The following is a 21,016-nucleotide window of genomic DNA, read 5'->3' as shown; positions in this document are numbered from 1 at the left end:
AATTCTTGTCACCATCCGCCCCTCCCCATATCCATTTATTATTCAGTTATTTGTGTCAGTATGGATTCATGCCTATTTCTTTTGTACTGTGGGTAATATTTACAAATTGTTCCAGCTTGGCCGTTGGGAGTTAACGTCAGTTTGACTCTGTGTGTCTTTGACCTGAACCATCCTTTTGACTTTTGAGCATTTCCATCCTTTCTGGTAAGAAAGTAGGAAAGTTGCTTCAGGCTCATCTTATATATTCCCAGCCCCAGCCCTAGAATCAGCCTCTTTTCAAAGGTTCCTTTTATTGAAGAATGGTTTACAGTGGAACTTAGAAACCAAGATCTGGACACTGGATAGCTTGGTTCTACTGGGGTATCACTGCTTCTAGACCCTCCCAGCAAACAGAGCTAGGAAATATGTGTATATTAACCCATGTACATGTACATATCTGTAATTATTTATGTGTATATATATTAAGCTGAAGATAAGTTTGTACTGTCTTCACTTGAATTCTGTACGACAGGGCATATATTTAAGCTTTAAGGATGGTATTTTCCTTATCCAGAGAATAAATTAAAAAACAAAATCACCCCAAAAAAACTAGCTTTTAGCAGCTGTTTGCAAGACATACATTGATATTTTAAAATAATAAAACTATATTGCCTTCAAATAATGCCTGTCTTTTTAAAGTCTTTTGGCACACCTCTTCCAGGGACAGACATGGCTGTATTCATTTCATAGGTGGAGAAACCGAGGCACAAAGAAGTTGTAAGGAAGACAGAATTGAAACATGAGGGCAAACACATCTTCTCGAGCAGGATTTCCTTCAGTGACCCCCTAGACTAGTCTAGACTAGTAGTACTAATTAAAAAGTTGTTTTGTTAGCTTATAACTACTTCTCCCTAAAATGAAAAAGTGATATTTCTGTCACTATTTATAGATGTACAAGGTTGGCAGGAGGTCAGAATGGTCATTATTTTATCCTGGTACAAAACAGGAATAACATCTAACAAAATGAAGACAATGGAGTCCTTCTGTAAAAACAACTCTTTTTAGTAGACTGACTTTAGTAACTTTGGGGAGTAGAATGAAACCTATTAGGTAAGGATCCTTCCATATAGATTACATTGCATTGGTCAAAATTCACAGATACTCCCTGCAGTATATTCAAGTCTTGTATAACACCTGGCTCTAATGATTGAAATAGCCCCTTTAGTTTGCTGTTTTTCCTCACAGAATTGTGTACAACCAGTATATGAAAAATAACTAAATTAATAGTTATCAATAAAAATAAAACCAGATCAGCAGTGTCATATTTGCATACAGGTCACGTGATGTTATGCTTTTTTTTTGTCTCGGGCTTATTAGGTTTCCAAAACATCCTTCAGAGTCTCCTTGCTGACTACTTTACAAATATGTCTTTGTTGGCTCTCAAGTTTTCTTAAGTGTAGTAATCAGAATTATAGAAATTTGGTATTCCTATGATTTATATAGGAAAAAAACAAGGTTTAGTGGGGTAAACACTGAAAAAAGAAAAAAGACCAAAATTTAAGTTTTAGAATTATCTCTGAATTTAACTTTATTCCATATATTTCATTCTTTGGATAGGTAACAGTTGGCTAAGAGCTTCAGTTTCAGAAAATTCCATAAAAGTGACTTCTAAAAGTCACTAAAAAAAGTCACTAAAAGTCACTATAATGGCAAGAATCAAGCCATCCTGCCCATTAACTTTTGGTCTTTAGTATATCTTAATTATTTTAATAATATGGAATTGCTTTGGGTTCTTCTTGAGAAGGAAGAGATTCCTTGTAGGATTCTAATTAGTCTATGTCTCAAACGTGAGCATGCAGCAGAATCACTGGAGGGCTTGTTAAAATGAGCTGCTGGACCCCACCCCCAGTTTCTCATCCAGTAGGTCTGATTGTGTAGGTCCCAAGAGTCTGCATTTCTAGTATGTTCCCAGATGATGTTGATCCTGCTGATTCAGAGACTACGGTTTGAGAACTGGTGTAGGTAATCTTCAGTAGCTAAAAATAACATGTACTGGAAACTTACTGTGGGCTGGGTACTATTCTGGAATTTTGGCAGTTACTATCTCAGCTATTGAGTAAATTTGATCCCCATTTTACGGAGAAGAATTTGAAGCTGGGAGAGGTTAAACTGCCTTAAGTACTTGTCCATGGTCTCACAGCCAATAAAATCATGGAGCCAGGATTAGAACCTAGACAACCCATTTCCCAATCCCAGGCACTTACCCTTTTTACTGGGGGGATAGCTATTGCTTTAAAAAGCTAGAATTTAGCATTTATAATTGTAAAATAAGTATCCTAATGCTTTGTATTTATGTCTCTTAAGGTAGACAGTCTCTTTATATAACCACATGCTATAAAAGCAATACAATATTCTGAGATAACAAGACACTTAAGGGGGAAAAAAATTCCTTTCATCTGCTCCTTTCAGATAAATGGAAGGTCAGCCAATTGGAGTTCCGCTTCTATATAAGGAGTGTTTTCAGGGCTCAAGCAGAGGAGACCCTGAAAACCAGGCAGGAGGACAGGAGGCTCTGGTGGTCAAATAACTCATTCAAACTGGGTAAAGTCCAGAGTGCAAATGCTGAAACCCTGAATCTCATTCAATGGATAAATAAATATTTATTGAGCACCTCCTACATACTAAGCAACTGCTTTGTAATGGGGAAACCGAAAGAAGGCCAATTTTGCTTTCAATAAGCTTAAGATGGTGGCAATAAAAATGTATTGAGCTCTTCACAAGCCAGGCACTGTTCTGAATACAGTGATTTAACTCAGTTGTTACAACCACCATACAAGGGAGATACCGATACTCCATGTCTTCACCGCAGAATAAGGAACAAAGCTAGTGACTCCGGAAATATTTTATGCCTACAAGGAACTGAACAGTAAGTGGCGTGGGGTGAGTAAAATCCTTTGATTTCATATTCTATTCAGTGACCAAGCAAGACTTCTGAACCACAAGTACATGTAGGAAAAGTTACCAAGTTAGATTTTATTTTTCCCTCCCCAATAAAGGGGTGATGCTTATAGAAGACGGATCCCTTATACTTATTTTAATGTATTAGAAATGGTGCCTTAACACATTTTTTCCCCCAGTCTGATGTCGGTTACTTGTTAAATGGCAAGACCCAGAGAAGATGGAAAGAGGAAGCCACCCTTTCTTCCGATTTCAGAGTTGTTCGTTGAAGTACATTTATTTACACACTAGCCAACCACCCGAAGAGGAGCTCAATTAAATGCAGCAGACATGCTCTGGGTCGTTAAAAGCCATAGTCTACAGACCCCAGAGTCCGGTCTCCTAATTTCTGCATGATTCCTTCCCCGAATTACCTCTACTTATAAAAGCCACACTTGAGAATCCTGGAGTGGCATCTAGTTTACTTTGGCCCGAATCCGCTATACAAACAAAGAGCGTTTTAAAATATTGTAAATTCTTACAAATCCTATGAAGTAACTCGTACTGGAGAAAGGACTACTAGGGAAACAGGAACACACAACAGCCTGCACCTTTGAGGGCGTGAGGAGGAGCAAACGCTTGGGGCGGGGCTTGAGCGTGGAGCTCGCCGCAGGTGATCTGCAGTTGCCTGGAGCCTCCCACCCCGGGACCGCCGCTCGTGCTCGGGGTAGAATCTGACGTCTCCCCACGGCAGGGTTCGGCTCTCCAAGGCGCCAGGCGGACGAGACCGCGTCCCCTGCTCTGCCCGGGCGCTCTTGCCTCGGCGAACTCCGCGTGAGGGAAAGGGGCCTTAACTCTGCGGGGGGCAGTGCCACCACCGACCCCGTCCCACCCTCCAGCAGGCGGCGGGCAGGGAGCGCGGGCGCGGGGGGGCGGGCGGAGGAAGGGGCGGGGGCTGCAGTCCGGCGGCAGGAAGCGGAGGCCGCCTGGGCATCGGTGCTGCGCGCTCGGCCGCGATGAGCTCGGCGCCGGGGCTCCGCGGGGCTCGCGGTGCAGGTAGGCTGCGGGTGCCGAGGGGGCGCGCAGGCGGGGGCGGGGACGCGGGCTCCTCCGGCTTTGTTCGGCGGCCAGAAGAAGTTGAGGGTCTTGGAGCGAAGCGCTCAGGTCCGGTGGGCGCAGCTTAGCTTCTGGGCTCAGAAAAACAACTCGGGAACCTCGCCGCCGCCTCCTTGCGGTCCCTGGTGGCGGCGCCGAGCGCTGGGGCGTGCCCTGGCCGCTTTTGTCCTCCGGGCGCTGATCTCTTTCTAGCTGTCGGGGCTATTTAAACTTTAACTGCGCCTGGTCATAAGAAAGTTAACTTTTGGAGGTTGGATCTTGTTTTGTTTTCTCACTTCTCAGTCAAAAGAAGTGGTTGCCTGCAGTAACAATGGAGCGTGACCGGCCCGAGGCAGTGCCCGGGCGGAGAGACCCCCGGGCTTGCCCGCTCTGAACCTGGAGACGAAAGCCAGGCGTCGGCGGCTGCACAGCCCCCATGGCTCTCCTGCCTCCAGGAAACCTGCAGTTGTTCGTGAATTTAGGTTAAAGCCACAGTAACTATTCTCTACAAAATGATCAACTGCTAAACGCATGCTTTAGAACGTTCTTCCCTGTCACTTATTAATTATTTTACTGGTAAGGTTTAGAAATTCTGGCCATAGTAAAAAGAAAAAAAGTGGGGGGTGGTCTGAAGCGCTGGCAGTCAGTCGATGCAGAGCGCCTTTATTTCAGAGCTTTTTATTCTTTGCTGCCCAAAACAAGCCTTTTGCCCCAGAGGCAAGTTGTAAAAGTCACCATGGTTGTTCAGGGGGAAGTGGCATTACCCTGATGGACAGTGCGAGGTCCAGTGGCCATTTCCCTTTTGGAACCAGTGGTGAGGGGTGGGAAGCTGGGGCAGGGGTCCAGGATGCTTGAGGGACCGCTAGTCACCGCATGTCGCCCACCGTTCTTTTTATGGCTTCCTTCCTTTTCCTACTTGCTCCCTTTTCAATCTCCACCCCACCCCTTTTCCAGTGTGTTCCAGGCCTGACATGAGTCACTCAAAGTAGGATTAATAAACCAATTGTTGATAGGGAATATGGGTAGATTTTCATAGATACTGCAGTGAATGAAGATGACAGGAGTAGATGCTGAAGAAGTTGGGAGAAATGAACACTTAGTTTAGAAAGGTTTTTGGTCTCTCTCTGGTGGGAGCGGTTTTAACATGGGCGTGTAGGGACTTTGGAATCTACAGGCAGAACCGGGTCTTCAGTACCAACTCCAGGGCACTGACCTTGGACAAATCTCTTGCACTTTCTCTGTCTCACAGGGCCTGTGGAGCAGAGTGAGATAAAGTTATCTAAAGTGCCACGCCATCAACAAATGGTAGCTGGAGGCATTGACAGATTAAGGTGTGGAGGAAAAAGGAATGATTGGTTTTGTAAAAATTAAACTTGTTTAAGGAGCAAAGAGGTCATGGTTGCATTATGGTGGAGAGGAAAATTGCTTAAATCAGAGACAAGGAGAAGGGAGAAGAGGTCAAGAGTCAGGTTTAGTGTCGGACCCATTTTTGATGAATAGATTGCAGATGAAGAGGAATTTGTAAATCTGTTATATAGGGTATCTCCCTCATTAAGATTTATTTTCTCCATGTCAACAAAGCCAGTTTGTATTCATGCAGTACGATGATACTTGTTAAAGCGCACCCTTCCTGAAAGCTGGTCTGCTGGGTACATACAGTTTAAAGTGACTGCGACAGAGTCGCATTGTATGTTCTCTGGAAGCAGGGTAAAATTGATCAACTCCAGGAAAAGTATTGGAACCTCGGTTCTAATGTCTGTCTTCATAGCTTTCTGTTCTGATTCAACAAACCGCTAGAACAGAGTGGCAGCTGGACTTGGTCGGTAATTGGTATTGCAGGATACAGGGTGCCTGTTTATAGCAGAGTGAAGGTTAGAGCCTGTGAGGATCAGAACTAAAGTTTTCACAGCCCAGTGTCTTTCTACATCTATCATGTTAACAGTGACAACAACAAAAACTTTAAAAAATGCCTCACTGAGATTGTCCTATCTGTTAACTTTGAAACTGAATGTCATTTTAAGCAAATTAATCTTGAGCTACTTAAAACTGGCCATCTTTCCTAAGTCTGTAAGCTGAGGGCAGTATTTGAGATGACCCAAATGCACAGCATAAATTACATCCAGCCCAGGAGAATTGTGAAGCTCCTTCCTCAGACTCTGAAAAAGGAACTTGAAAGACCCAGTTGAGTGTACCTGTCCAGTGCTTTCACCCTCAAGGAATTCAGTTAGTTTGGTGACCGGCCAGTTGGCACAGCTTCCGCCAGGGACACTTCAAGCTGCCTTAGGCTCACTAGACAACAAGGTGCAAAAGCTGGGAGAGGTGAACTGCTGGGTCTGCTACTACTCTGGGCATCACAGAAGAGACTCAGGTGCTCTCCAGCCTGTGCAGGTTCTTGGCGGGTGAAGGAGGTGATTGGCTTTCAGATATGGATTTAATGTATTTAGTTTGAGTGGTTCTATTTCTTTATTGTATAATTGGTTTAATGATCAGGACGTGAGGTTATTCAGAGGATCCCGGAACAAAAGCTTTTGAAAATGGAAGGAGAGAAAACCCTGCGCTGCTCTGGTAGAGCAGGAAGTAACCCCGGTAGACAGGGTGTGGAGCTCTTCAGGGAAGAGCAATTGTGGGGTAGGAGGAATCCCAGTTAGAACAGTGTGTGAGTCGGAAGTAGCCCCAGTAGAGCCTTGTCAGAAGTGGGAAGTGTCCAGGGGAAGCAGCGTGTGGACTAGAAAGTATCCTGATGCATCAGTGTGTTGTAGGAAGTACTCTGGGCGGAGGAGTTGACGCGCTAGAAGAGCAGTGTGTTCAGAAGGGCAGCATGCCTGAGGAGCGGGGCGTCTTAGTAGGAAGCATCCCCCACAGAGCTGCGTGGAGTAGGAAGTATCCCCCGTAGAGGAACAGCGTGTGGAGTAGGAAGTATCCCCCGTAGAGGAACAGCGTGTGGAGTAGGAAGCATCCCCATAGAGCCGCGTGGAGTAGGAAGTATCCCCCGTAGAGGAACAGCGTGTGGGGTAGGAAGTATCCCCTGTAGAGGAACAGCGTGTGGAGTAGGAAGTATCCCCCGTAGAGGAACAGCGTGTGGAGTAGGAAGTATCCCCCGTAGAGGAACAGCATGTGGAGTAGGAAGTATCCCCCGTAGAGGAACAGCGTGTGGAGTAGGAAGTATCCCCCGTAGAGGAACAGCGTGTGGAGTAGGAAGCATCCCCATAGAGCCGCGTGGAGTAGGAAGTATCCCCCGTAGAGGAACAGCGTGTGGAGTAGGAAGTATCCCCCGTAGAGGAACAGCGTGTGGAGTAGGAAGTATCCCCTGTAGAGGAACAGCGTGTGGAGTAGGAAGTATCCCCCGTAGAGGAACAGCGTGTGGAGTAGGAAGTATCCCCTGTAGAGGAACAGCGTGTGGAGTAGGAAGTATCCCCCGTAGAGGAACAGCGTGTGGAGTAGGAAGTATCCCCCGTAGAGGAACAGCGTGTGGAGTAGGAAGTATCCCCCGTACAGGAACAGTGTGTGGAGTAGGAAGCATCCCCATAGAGCCGCGTGGAGTAGGAAGTATCCCCCGTAGAGGAACAGCGTGTGGAGTAGGAAGTATCCCCCGTAGAGGAACAGCGTGTGGAGTAGGAAGTATCCCCCGTACAGGAACAGTGTGTGGAGTAGGAAGCATCCCCATAGAGCCGCGTGGAGTAGGAAGTATCCCCCGTAGAGGAACAGCGCGTGGAGTAGGAAGTATCCCCCGTAGAGGAACAGCGTGTGGGGTAGGAAGTATCCCTTGTAGAGGAACAGCATGTGGAGTAGGAAGTATCCCCCGTAGAGGAACAGCGTGTGCAGTAGGAAGTATCCCGGGTATGGCTGCTTGTGGAGTGGGAAGAGGAGGATGTGTGTGCAGTGGAGCAGCGCGTGGGGTAGCAAGTGTGCTGGCTGAGCACTGAGTGCAGTAGGGAGGTGGCCCTGGGTACAGCGCTGTTGAGGAGGAGGTATCCGGGTGAAGAGGTCTCTGTTAAGGAACTCTCCTCCGGCGGAGCACTGTCGTAGGAAGAAGTGTGTCACACAGAGCAGTGTGTGCAGTAGCGTTCTGCACGTGGAACGCTGTGGAGTAGGAAGATCCCAGGTAGAGCAGCGTGGAGTAGGAAATCTCTCCTGTAGTGCAGTGTGTGGTAGGAAAGGTAGGATGTGTCCTCGGCTGAGCAGCAAGTGGAGCCGGAAGTATGGCCGGTGGAAAGTGTGCGGAGAAGGAAGTAGCCTCCATAGAGCAGTGTGTGGAGCAGGGAGAGTTCTGGGTGGAGTAATTGGTAGAGGAGGAGGAGCAGGACGTGTCCCGGGGAGTGACCTGGTAAAGCAGTGTGTGGAGCAGGGAGAGTTCTGGGTGGAGTAATTGGTAGAGGAGGAGGAGCAGGACGTGTCCCGGGGAGTGACCTGGTAAAGCAGTGTGTGGAGCAGGACGTGTCCCGGGGAGGGCAGGGTGTGGTGCTACTAGGTACCCTTGGTAGATCAGTGTGTGAAGTAGGAAGTGTCCAGGATAGAGCGTGCTGTGGAATAGGATGTGTCCTGGGTAGGGCAGTATGTGGATTCGAAGTATCCGTAGCAGAGCAGTGTGTGGACTAAGAAGTATCCCGGTTTATCATTGTGTGGAGTAGGAAGTATTCCGAGTAGAGCAGTTTCTGTATCCCGCGTAGAACATTGTGTGGAGTAGGAAGTATTCCGAGTAGAGCAGTTTCTGTATCCCGCGTAGAACATTGTGTGGAGTAGGAAGTATTCCGAGTAGAGCAGTTTCTGTATCCCGGGTAGAACACCGTGTGGCGTAGGAAGTAACCCCGGTGGAACGGAGTGTGTAGGAGGAGGTACCCTGGGCATAACTGTGGAATCGGAAGTATCCCCCGGAGAGCCGTGTGCTCACTGGGTCAGCATCCCAAGTAGGGGGGTGTCTTATTAGGAAGCATCAGCTGTACGGCAGTGTGTGGGGTAGGACGTGTCCCCAGTAGAGCAGTGTGTGGAGAAGGAAGTGCCCTGGTAGTAGAGTAGGGCTGGAGGTTTCATGGTAGACTAGTGTGTGGTATAGGAAGTATTCTGGGTAGAGGAGTTTGTGGATCCCTGGAGAGCACGGTGCGTGGTAGGAAGTATCCCCAGTGTCGAGGGTGCAGAGCAGAAAGTGTTCTAGTAGAAAAGTGTGTGGAGTAAGTACTGTCCCTGGGAGGACAGTGTGTACAGCAGGAAGTATCCCCAGCATCAGTGCGTGGGGGAGGAAGTGTTCTGGTGGAACAGTGAATGAGCTACCACGTAACCTTAGTAGAGCCGTGGGTGGAGTCGGTGGGATCACTTTTAGAACATCGCGTGGAGTAGGAAATCCCCCAGTAGAGCAGCTGTCCAGTAGGGAAGTCCCCCTGGATAGAGGAGTGCTTGGTAGGAAGTATTCCCAGTAAAGCAGGGTGTGGAATATGAAGTATCCACCTTAGAGCAGGATGTGGAGTAGCACGGAAACTTTGGGAGAGTGGGGAGGATGCATTAGAGGCTGCTTTTGACTCCTAATCTTTGGTGTGAGTAAAAATCACCTTGTAAAAATGCAGATCGTCACTTTTCCCAGGATTCTTTTTTTTTTTTTAATAAATTTATTTATTTTATTTATTTTATTTTTGGCTGCATTGGGTCTTCGTTTCTGTGCGCGGGCTTTCTCTAGTTGTGGCGAGCGGGGGCTACTCTTCGTTGCGGTGTGCGGGCTTCTCATCACGGTGGCTTCTGTTGTTGCGGAGCACGGGCTCTAGGCGCCTGGGCTTCAGTAGTTGTGGCTCGCAGGCTCTAGAGCGCAGGCTCAGTAGTTGTGGCGCACGGGCTTAGTTGCTCCACGGCATGTGGGATCTTCCCGGACCAGGGATCGAACCCTTGTCCTCTGCATTGGCAGGTGGATTCTTAACCACTGCGCCACCAGGGAAGCCCTTTCCCAGGATTCTGATTCTGTAAGTCAGGGTTAGGATCCAGGAATCTGCGTTGTATCACCCAGGCCAGGAAATGATGCAAAAGGATAAGAAAAACTAGGGGGTATGGCACAGGGGAAGGGGAAGGCCACCGTGGGGTCTTGGCTGGAATGCTGGGTGCATTACAGGAGGAACAGCCTGAGAGTGACTAGTAAAGGGCCCTGGAGTTGAATTCCCCATCTCACCTCATCCTCCCTCCCTGGGTGGATTTTTGTCAGTGAGGAGACGTGAGGTTAGAACAATCAGGCGTCAGGGAGAGACTCCAAGGAGAGACTCCAAGGAGAGAGGGGGACCCCACCCTCTTGACTAGGAGATGATGGGTAGGAGTCTACCCTTGGGGTCTGTTGCGCTTCCTTCAAAGACCTCAGCTGAGAGGTGCATCTTGCTATACTGTTGATATTGTATTACCTTCTCTCCCCTCCCCTCTTAAGCTCAAGTTTATCAGGTAAAAACAGATTTATGAGCGTATGGGCCCTTCTTGTAGAAGATGCTAGACTGACTGTGCTGTCCAGTACAGAAGCCACTGGCCACACGTTTAAATTAATTTAATTAACTGAGTTCCTCAGTTACACTAGCCACATCTCAAGTGCTCAAGACCACATGTGGCCAGTGGCTGCCCTATGGGACAGCTCTGGTGTAGGGAATTCTGTCATTGCAGAGAGCTCTGTTGCACAGCCTGTTCCCGGGAGTAGAGAGGGATTCAGTGAGAGGCTGTCTCGGGGGTGGGGAAGTCTGTTCGTGGGTCAGGAGCAGAGGGTCCCGATTATAGGGTCGTAAGTGCACATGTGTCATTCAGGAGATCAAAGTCTGAGCCTTTGCCCCTTCCCTTCCTCCACCAAACGTCTACCTCTTCCAGGTGGCAGGGTAATCCAGTATTAACCACGCTCTGTTCAGTTCTCTTGCTTGACTTAATCCCTTCTCTGTTTCAGAGAATATTTGCAAAAACATTTTCTGCAAAATCAAGCAATTTAATATTTCATTTGAGCTGCATAATCACAGAACTACATTTGTTACTTTAGACATATTTTGCAATGAATGTGTTTGAGTAATATTTTCTCCATTTTTATTTTTTTAATTTTCTCCATTTCTAATCTGTTTTATTTTGCACGTAAGAGTTGAGGGTGAGAAAAAATTGAGCTGTTAATTTATAGTTATTTGTTTTTTTTAACATCTTTATTGGAGTATAATTGCTTTACAATGGTGTGTTAGTTTCTGCTGTATAACAAAGTGAATCGGCTATACATATACATATATCACCCTATCTCTTCCCCCTTGCATCTCCCTCCCTCCCACCCTCCCTATCCCACCCCTCTAGGTGGTCACAGAGCACTGAGCTGATCTCCCTGTGCTATGCGGCTGCTTCCCACTAGCTATCTGTTTTACATTTGGTAGTATATGTAAGTCCATGCCACTCTAATTTGTTTATTATTAATAGCACTTTCCCTTCCTTCTCCCTTACTCCTTCTCACATACTTTGACCTTTAAACTAACCAAGACAGAAGGGGCTTAAGAGTATAGGAGTCAAGGCAGCTGGGAGTTCCTGATGTGTTTTATGACCATTAGTCAAAAAGTATATTAACAAAACCCAACTTTTTTTTAATAGGTGAACAAAACATGACAGAAACAGATGCCTTCCCTATGAGGTAAAATGTGCTCTTTACCAGTAAAGCTCTTTTCCTTTGGTGATCATGATCAGCCTACAGAAATCAAAGCAAGAAAGGGACCTGGGAGCTAGAGAGCAGAACTGAGAATGTCAGGTTTTAGCATTTGGAGGGTTGGTTTGTAGATGTGCAGGTTAGTGTAGATGTGCCGCCCCTGGCTGTGAAGGGACCTAGACTGAGGTTCAAAATACTGAACAATTGGGACGGCATGGGCCCTGGGGCTAGGCCTGGGCCAGGCCGTTGTCCTTGGTCGCTGACTCCTGGAGACCTGGGGGGAAGACGCCCACGCAGAGGGCTTGGGGTGGGCGTAGGGGTGCTCAGGATGGCTGCCGTTACCTGTTGGTACAGAAATACTGGGTGGGCCAAAAAGCTTGTTCGCTTTTTTCCGTTCGATGGCTCTAGTAGCACTTAGTTGTCTTTAACTTCATTCAAAACAATTTTGTTAGACTGTATTGTGACAGCTGTCATATCAGCATGCATTTGAAAAAAAAACTTATCAAAATTGAATTTTTGTGTAGCCATTTTAATATTGAAGATGGAAGGAAAAAAGCAACATTTCCAACATATTATGCTTTATTATTTCAAGAAAGGTAAAAATGCAACCGAAACACAAAAAAAGATTTGTGCAGCGTATGGAGAAGGTGCTGTGGCTGATCGAACGTGTCAGAAGTGGTTTGCGAAGTTTTGTGCTGGAGATTGCTCGCTGGACGATGCTCCACGGGCGGGTAGACCAGTTGAAGTTGATAGCGATCAAATCGAGACATTAATTGAGGACAGTCAACGTTATACCGCTCAGGAGATAGCTGACATACTCAAAATACCCAAATCAAGCACTGAAAATCATCTGCACCAGCTTGGTTATGTCAATCACTTTGATGTTTGGGTTCCACATAAGTTAAGTGAAAAAAACCTTCTTGACCGTATTTCCGCATGCAATTCTTTATGTAATGAAAACATTCCATTTTTAAAACAAATTGTGACGGGCGATGAAAAGTGGATACTGTGCAATAATGTGGAACGGAAGAGATCGTGGGGCAAGTGAAATGAGCCACCATCAACCACACCAAAGGCCAGTCTTCATCCAAAGAAGGTGATGTTGTGTACATGGTGGGATTGGAAGGGAGTTCTGTATTATGAGCTCCTTCCGGAAAACCAAACGATTCATTCCAACAAGTACTGCTCCCAGTTAGACCAACTGAAAGCAGCACTTGATGAAAGCGTCCAGAATTAGTCAACAGAAAATGCATAATCTTCCATCAGGATAATGCAAGACTGCATGTTCCTCTGATGACCAGGCAAATACTGTTACAGCTTGGCTGGGAAGTTCTGATTCATCTGCTGTATTCACCAGATGTTGCATCTTCAGATCTCCATTTATTTCAGTCTTTACAAAATTCTCTTAATGGAAAAATTTCAATCCCCTGGAAGACTGTAAAAGGCAACTGGAACAGTTCTTTGCTCAAAAAGAGAAAAAGTTTTGAGAAGATGGAATTGAAGTTGCCTGAAAAATGGCAGAAGGTAGTGCAACAAAACGGTGAATATGTTGTTCAATAAAGTTCTTGGTGAAGATGGAAAATGTGTCTGTCTTTTACTTAAATTCCGAAGGAACTTTCTGGCCCACCCAATATTTCAGGACTTCCCTTGCCAGTGTGGCTGGGAGGCTTCCCTGGGGCACACCAGTGGTCGGTCCGCCTGGCAGAGGAGGAGGACGCAGCAGACCTCTATCTACTCTATATGTTGACCTTGGGCTTGGAGGAGCTCATTATTTAATATGACTTAAGTGATTGTTTTTAAAACTTTTCATAAACAGAGAAGTGTTTGATCCGGCAGAAACGTACAAAATGGACCACAAGAGGAGAGGAATTGCTTTAATCTTCAATCATGAGAGGTTCTTCTGGCACTTAACCCTACCAGACAGGCAGGGCACCAGCGCCGACAGAGACAGTCTTAAGCGCAGGTAGTATGGTTTGATCTACATGTCAAGATGGTGAGGTATTTAAGTGGTAACTACTTATCGGAACTTGTCCACACTGATGAAATAACAGACAGAGCAAGAGTATTTGAGGATGAACCTCATTTGGGCACAGCCTCCCTTAAGAACTTGCCTGAATTTCCCCCCTAATCCTGTTCTATTAAATGTTTACATTCTTTGCATTGTTATAAATCTATCTGCATAGTAGATGGCAGTATTCTAACTTATATCAGTTATGAATAAATCCCTTCCTACCGTGGGTTATCAAGGAAAACCATCATTGTCATATTTGATTTTTCTTTCTCCCTAAAGAAAAGTCAATTTATACGTCATAAAAATGTGTATAGATTCCTCAAATAATTAGGGGTATGTGACAGCTTTGAATAGCTCATAAGCTAACATCCAATTTAATTTATCTCCAGGTTTTCAGATCTAGGATTTGAAGTGAAATGCTTTGATGATCTTAAAGCAGAAGAACTACTGCTCAAAATTCACGAGGGTAGGTATCAATAGTTTTCTTATTCATATTCCTCTGATGGGATTGAGTAGTTTTCAATTATCCTATGTATAAAGACAATTATCCTATGTGTTAATTATTATCCAAATAATTAACTGTATTGTGAAAAAGGCTTGTCAATTAATTTAGCATGGGTTATAGGTTTTGGTTGTGCCTCTCTGATTGTGTTACCTACCAGATTTAGAGACCTTTGCAAAGTATTATGCCTCCAAAGTTACAGTCTATATACCACTAGTTACAGTCTATTACTCTAGAAATGAATGAAATGATCTTTTCATTTGGCAATTAAAAGCCAAAAATGCAAATACTACAGATGCTGGGTAGTCATTTTTTAGTTGACTCCTTCCATACCCAAGTTTTTTACTGGCTTCAAAATACTGTTGATTTATATACATTATCTCAATTTCTACATCACTATGCAGTAGTAGGTAAATGAACAACTTAGGTTTATAATAATCACTACATGTCATGGATTTTTAAGTCATTTGTCAGTGGACTATTATAACATTTACATAATTAAACTTTCTTCCGAGCTCTTTTTTTTTAAATTGAGGTATAATTGACATATAACATTAGTTTCAGGTATACAGCATAATGATTTGATATTTGCATACAGTGGGAAACGATCACCACAGGAAATCTAGTGACCGTCTGTCACCATACGTACTTACAAAGACTGTCTTTTCTTGTGATGAGGACTTTTGAAGATCTCCTCTCTCGGCAGCTTTCCAGTATGCGATGCCGTATTGTTAACTACAGTCACCATGCTGTCCGTTACATCCCTGGGACTTACGTATTTGTGTAACTGGAAGTTAGTACCTTCTGCCCCCTCCCCCATTTTGCCACCCCCCCCCCCACCCCCACCCCCGCCTCTGCCCCAGCAGCCACCAGTCTGTTCTCTGCATCGTTGAGGTTGGTCGCCTGCTTGCTGGCTGGTGTTTTGGATTCCACATACAGTGAGACCATGTCTTTCTCTGCCTTCTCTCACCTAGCATAATGCTCTCAGGATTCAGTCATGTGGTTGCAAATGGCGAGATTTCTTTTCTTAATGGCTGAATGGTAAGCCACTGTATATACACACGTCTTCTTTATCCATTCATCCGTTGTTGGACATTTAGGTTGCTTCCATATCTTGGCTGTTGTAATAATTGCTGCAACGAATATGAGGGTTCATATATATCTTTTCAAATGAGCGTTTTTGTTGTCTTCGGATAAATACCCAGAAGTGGAAGTGCGGGATACAGTAGTTCTATTTTTAATTTTTTGAGGAACCTCGTACCAGAGTTCTTCTTTAACCTGTAAATAATTTCAACTGTCTGCTTACCAGGTTTTCTACTTTGCTTGCTCCTCAGCTTTGGAGGACATCACTCTCCCGTCTTAATACTCTTTCGGAAGCTCTGAGCGCCGCAGACATAGAGTGAAGGTGCTGCACTCCTTGGAGGTGCAGCGACACATAGGGAGGTGTTATGTAGTAGTTTTTGGGTCTTTCCAGAAGGTCTCTGCTGATTCAAGGAAACTTATATTGCCAGAATGACTTGGATCTTTTAAGGGTGTTCCCCACAATAATCCCTTTAGGTTTTCCATGTCATTATTCTGTGTTTTAGAAGAGCTAACAAAATCTGTTCAACTCTATTACTTTGAACTGCAATAATTTGGATTTTTTAAAAATCAGATATAGTATGGTATAAATTATTGCTTGATTAAATACTAAAAAAGTTATGTTTCATTACAGACATTTTATATTATAATAACAAATTTCCCCCCTCCCTCAATTGTATGTATGTAACTTTATTCTAATATTAGTAAATTAAATTTTTAGATGTAGATAATAAGCACCTTATTTTCATTTCTAAATAACTTTTGGGGGCCTTTTTAGCATCAACCGCTAGCCATGCAGACGCCGATTGCTTTTTGTGTGTTTTCCTGAGTCATGGTGAAGGCAACCACATCTATGCATATGATGCGAAGATTGAAATTCAGACACTGACTGGCTTGTTCAAAGGAGACAAGTGTCAGAGCCTGGTTGGAAAACCCAAGATATTTATCATTCAGGTAAGACTGATTATGTTATAGTCTTAGTTATCAAGGCCATGGTTCTGTACATGTGACTAGAAAGGACTAAAGCTGGTTTCGGAAGTAACTTTCTCCAGTAATCGGAAAGGCCCTTTTTGAATCCTAGCCGGAGTCGCAGTTTGAGCTGTTAGTATCTTTATCACTTGGATTGACATTGGAAATGACTCAAAACAACGAATGTGCTGCTCCCTGGCCCAGCCCAGTGTCAAGGCAGAGCCGCTGGACGAGCATCTGCTGGTGGGCAAGTGCAGTGCAGGGCCACCTGTTCAGACCAGGTTTGGTTTGGGGGCTGGAGAGCACGCTAGCTGGTGGGAAGAATGTGGGCATAAAGACTTCTAGTCCAAGCTTGCCTCGTCCTTTCACATTTTCCCTTAGGCCAAAATGTGGTTACCCACTGCCGAACTGATACTAGGGATAAAAATATTTGGGGGCTTGAATAGCATCATTTGGTACCTCAATAAGGATTCTGAACAAAAAAGAATTCCTCACGTTCCAGGGCTGCAATCCTCTATTTCTATGAACGGCATGGAGGACACAGCCACGTTTCACACCCTGCCGTACCTTGAGGAAGGGAGTAGGGGGGGGCTATAAAAAAAAAAAAAAGTCAAGGATGACTCCCTGGTTTCATGTTTGGACAGCTGCATTGGGGTGTCTGTGGGACATGTCGTTGGAGATAGAGGTCTAGAACTTGAGACAGGCAGCCTGGATTAGAGAAATAAGTTTGGGAGTAATGAGGGGATGGGTGGTACTGGAAGGCATGGGAGTAGGTGAGTTTCCCCATGTCAAGTGTAGCCTGGAAAACGAGTGTAGAGGGAATTCCGTGGCGGTCCAGAGGTTAGCACTCAGTGCTCTCACTGCCAGGGCCCCGAGTTCAATCCCTGGTCGGGGAACTAAGATCCTGCAAGTCGTGGAGCAACTAAGCCCGTGTACCACAACTACTGAACCTGTGCTCTAGAGCCCGCGAGCCACAACTACTGAGACCACACACCACAACTACTAAAGCCCGCGCGCCTAGAGCCCGTGCTCCGCGGCAAGAGAAGCCACCGCAGTGAGAAGCCCGCTCACCACAACTAGAGAGAAAAGCCCGCCTGCGCACAGCAACGAAGACCCAACGCAGCCAAAAAATAAATAAATATTAAAAAAAAAAAAAGACAGGTGACTGCTCGTGAAAAAGGGAGTGGCCAGCACTGTCAGACAGGAGAATTGGAAATAACTCATGGGCCACAAAGAAGGAAAATGTTTTGCCAAGTTATTTCATTTCTCTATGCCTCAGATTCTTCATCTGTGACATAGGGGTAAAATAGCACTGGCTCATGGGGTGGTTGAGAGGATAAAACGATCTGGCCTAACAAATGAAAAACACTTCGAACAGTGCCTGGCACATGGCAGGCCCCCAGTAAAGGCTGGCTCTTATTCTTACTGCAGTTGATTTGGCAAGTGATGGCATTGAGTTCCATGTGTTCTACATTCCATTTAGGAAGACAGTTGAAAATAAGGTCTGAAAATAAGCCGGGTAATACTATATAAGATCAAAATCTCCCTGTAAAAAATAGGATATTAGGGATCTTCTATTTATATGATAACTCTGAAATCCATCAGAACTGTTTCTTTTAAAGCTTCTAATTCTTCAGCCATTTCAGAATTGATGAATGCATTTATAATACTACAGCAGAATCTTGTTAGAGCACTGTATTAAGTTTACTGGGGCTGCCAGAACAAAGTACAGGCATACCTCACTTTATTGCACTTTGCAGATAGTGCTTTTTTTTTTTTTTTTTTAACAAATTGAAGGTTTGTGGCAACCCTGTGTTGATGCCATTTTTCCAACAGCATTTGCTCACTTCATTTCTGTGTCACATTTTGGTAATTTTCATATTTCAAACTTTTTCATTATTACATTTGTTATGATGATCTGTGATTTTGACATTACTATTGCAAAACGATTATGACTAGCTGAAGATTCAGGTGATGGTTAGCATTTTTTAGCTATAAAGTATTTTTTAATTAAGGTCTGTACTTTTTTTAGACATAATGCTATTGCACACTTAATAGACTACAGTATAGTGTAAACGTAACTTTTATATGCACTGGGAAACCAAAAAATTCATGTGACTCACTTTATCGTGATACTCGCTGTGTTGCTGTGGTCTGGAACCGAATCTGCAGTATCTCTGAGGTCTGCCTGTACACAAACTGGGTAGGTTAGACAAGAGAAATTTTTCTTGCGGTTCTGGAGGTTAGGAGCCTGAGATCAAGGTGTCAGCAGGGTTGATTTCTTCTGAGGCCTCTCTCCTTGTCTGGGAGGTGGCTTCTGTTCACATGCTCTTTCCTCTGTGCATGTCTGTGTCCTGGTCTCTCTTTATAAGGATGCCAGTCATAGTGGGTTAGGGCCCACCAGTAGGACCTCATTTTACCTTAATTCTCTCTTTAAAGGCCATATCAGCAAATACAGTCACATTTGAAACACTGGGGGTTATATATTATATATTGAAGTCCTTAGTGTATAAATGGGGGGGGGACAAAATGCAGCCCATAATAGTTATTTGAGTAGAAATTAATTTTAGCCCTTGTGTGAGTCAGAATTAGTAAGAATTTGAGCCCTCACTTTAAAGTAGGAGCAAAAGGCAGGAGGCACATTAATAGATGTCCTCTCAGGTCATGTGGTGTCATTTTGACCCTTAATTTATGGCAGCAGCTTGGCAAGGAAAACCCAATCTGGGAATATATTACCTGATTATATAGAAACACTTAGGCAAATACTATAGCTTTTAAAAGAAAGGGTGACTCTTGGTGCTATGGTGTGGATAATCCATAAGAAACTGTAAAACCGCAGATGCTTTCCCTTTTACAGTGTACCATTCAATCAACATTAACTATAAGAAAACGTAAGTAGGAAAAAAACCTGTCAGCTTTGGCCTGCTCTAAACCTGAATGCATTGTTTCTGAAGCGCCTATAAAGTGGCTTCTGTTGATGTTGCAGTGGAGGCGTACTGAATCACAGATTCACTGTGAACATGAAGCATCGGGAAGAATAGGTAAGTAAAGGAGGGGATTTTCCTCCTTGTCTCGTAGGCATGTCGGGGAAACCAGCACGATGTGCCAGTCGTCCCTTCGGATGTAGTGGATCATCACACAAACAAGCTGGATGTCAACCTAACCCAGGTGGATGCAGCCTCAGTTTATACACTTCCTGCTGGAGCAGACTTCCTCATGTGTTACTCTGTGGCAGAAGGTGTGTGGGTGTTTAATACAAATGTGTAATTGGCTTTCTTGGCTAAGTACTCCTGTAAGTTTCACCTTGGCTTGATTTAGTTGAGGTCTTCCTAATGGGGCATGTGATTTGGTCGTGAAGCTCAGAGGCTTAATGGACTTCTTTGTGCCATGTGATCAGAGTGATATCTAAAAGCATAAAATACCTTATAGAAAAATCCTTCCTGAGAACTATGTTAAAGCTACAAGGCTAATTATATTGGATATTAGCAGCAGAATATGTCAATTACTGATGGTGACACTGCTTTTGTGGTAACACTCATGGAAGACGTTGAAAAATATTCTGATGACAGTTGTTCTCTGCTCTTGCAGTAAATTTTATGTTTTTCTTTTTTCTAATCGCTTGTCTCAGAAATCATTGCCTGGTTACTACTATCATCTTGGGAATTTTTAGGAAATGGAGAAAATTACGTAGCATTAACCCTATTTTTATAGAACTGTATGGAATTAATCTTTTTTCCCACGTGAGAATAGTCAACAGAAAACTTTTAAAACTGTATCATGGCACATCTTAGTCTTCTCCAAGGATTTTTAAGAACTCAGACTTTTTAAAGGTGTTTTTCTGTCACAGTAAGTGACCAGAAAACTTCAGTGGTTCCTCCTATCTATCTATCTTTTTTAGGTTATTACTCTCATCGGGAAACTGTGAATGGCTCGTGGTACATTCAAGATTTGTGCGAGATGCTGGGAAAGTTCGGTTCCTCCTTAGAGTTCACAGAACTCCTCACACTGGTGAACAGGAAAGTTTCTCAGCGCCGAGTGGGCATCTGCAGAGACCCAAGTGCAATTGGAAAGAAGCAGGTTCCCTGCTTTGCCTCAATGCTAACTAAAAAGCTGCATTTCTTTCCAAAATCTAAATGATTGATAGGTGCTATTTTGTTTTATGTATCTGTATTTTTATATAAAGAAGTATCTCTAGGTTGAAGCAATTTAAATGGTGCAACAATTTTAAATGTCTTAAGCTTTAATGAGAGAACTTTACAAAAAAATAGCTCATATTGGACATGGTGAAGGGGTTTGATATATGTAGGAATGAAATCCTCAGGGAATTCCTATAAATAAAAATCCACAAGCATTTGTAATACTTGACTTTTGTAGTAAATTGCAAGGTTACTCAAAATATCTGACTGATTTAACTTGTATTTTGTGACTTTATAAAACTTTATAATGTTTTTAAAAGTTTTTGAACCTAATAATTCATTGTTTTCCTTTAATATCTGAAATTCACTCTATTAAATTTTTCTAATTCACATTCTTACTCATTTGTATAATTTATAGATGACTTGTTTTACTTGGTCATATAAATTAATCTACATATGAATTATCACTTTTTATATAGGACTTCTTTAACTCTCACTTTAATAAAAAAAAAAATGAGCCTTCAAGAACTATTACATGGCATTCTGAGGAAGAAATATAAAACACAGTTAATTCTTAGTCAGTAGAGGCTACACACTTGCAAAGTTTGATTCTGTCAGTATCTTGCATGTTAATTACTATTCACTGTCCGGCAGTCCCACTCACAGACCATCATCATGTTCGTGGAATAATA

The 21,016-nt window shown here is 44.0% G+C and overlaps 1 protein-coding gene across 8 annotated transcripts; it reads left to right on the top strand.

Annotated features, from left to right (window-relative positions):
- Positions 1-3,598: 3,598 nt before the first annotated feature.
- On the top strand, positions 3,599-20,712 carry CASP6 (caspase 6). 8 transcript variants are annotated; one of them, XM_036853480.1, is made up of 8 exons: positions 3,599-3,750; positions 4,315-4,493; positions 11,575-11,614; positions 13,443-13,589; positions 14,027-14,103; positions 15,998-16,173; positions 19,267-19,426; positions 20,087-20,667. In XM_036853480.1, exons 2-8 carry the CDS (start codon positions 4,448-4,450, stop codon positions 20,323-20,325), a joined length of 885 nt encoding a protein of 294 aa, XP_036709375.1. In that variant the 5' UTR covers positions 3,599-3,750; positions 4,315-4,447; the 3' UTR covers positions 20,326-20,667. The 8 variants fall into 8 exon arrangements, with proteins under 8 accessions (XP_036709375.1, XP_036709378.1, XP_036709376.1 ...); XM_036853482.1 differs by lacking the exon at positions 3,599-3,750 and adding an exon at positions 3,883-3,972 and having other exon boundaries at positions 4,315-4,505; XM_036853483.1 differs by lacking the exon at positions 4,315-4,493 and having other exon boundaries at positions 3,600-3,750.
- Positions 20,713-21,016: the final 304 nt, after the last annotated feature.

This window comes from Balaenoptera musculus, chromosome 5 (genome assembly GCF_009873245.2).
Source record: "Balaenoptera musculus isolate JJ_BM4_2016_0621 chromosome 5, mBalMus1.pri.v3, whole genome shotgun sequence".
In the NCBI taxonomy this organism is placed as follows: domain Eukaryota; kingdom Metazoa; phylum Chordata; class Mammalia; order Artiodactyla; family Balaenopteridae; genus Balaenoptera; species Balaenoptera musculus.
The sequence above is the reverse complement of the archived record's forward strand: the minus strand, read 5'-3'. Positions and strand labels throughout refer to the sequence as shown.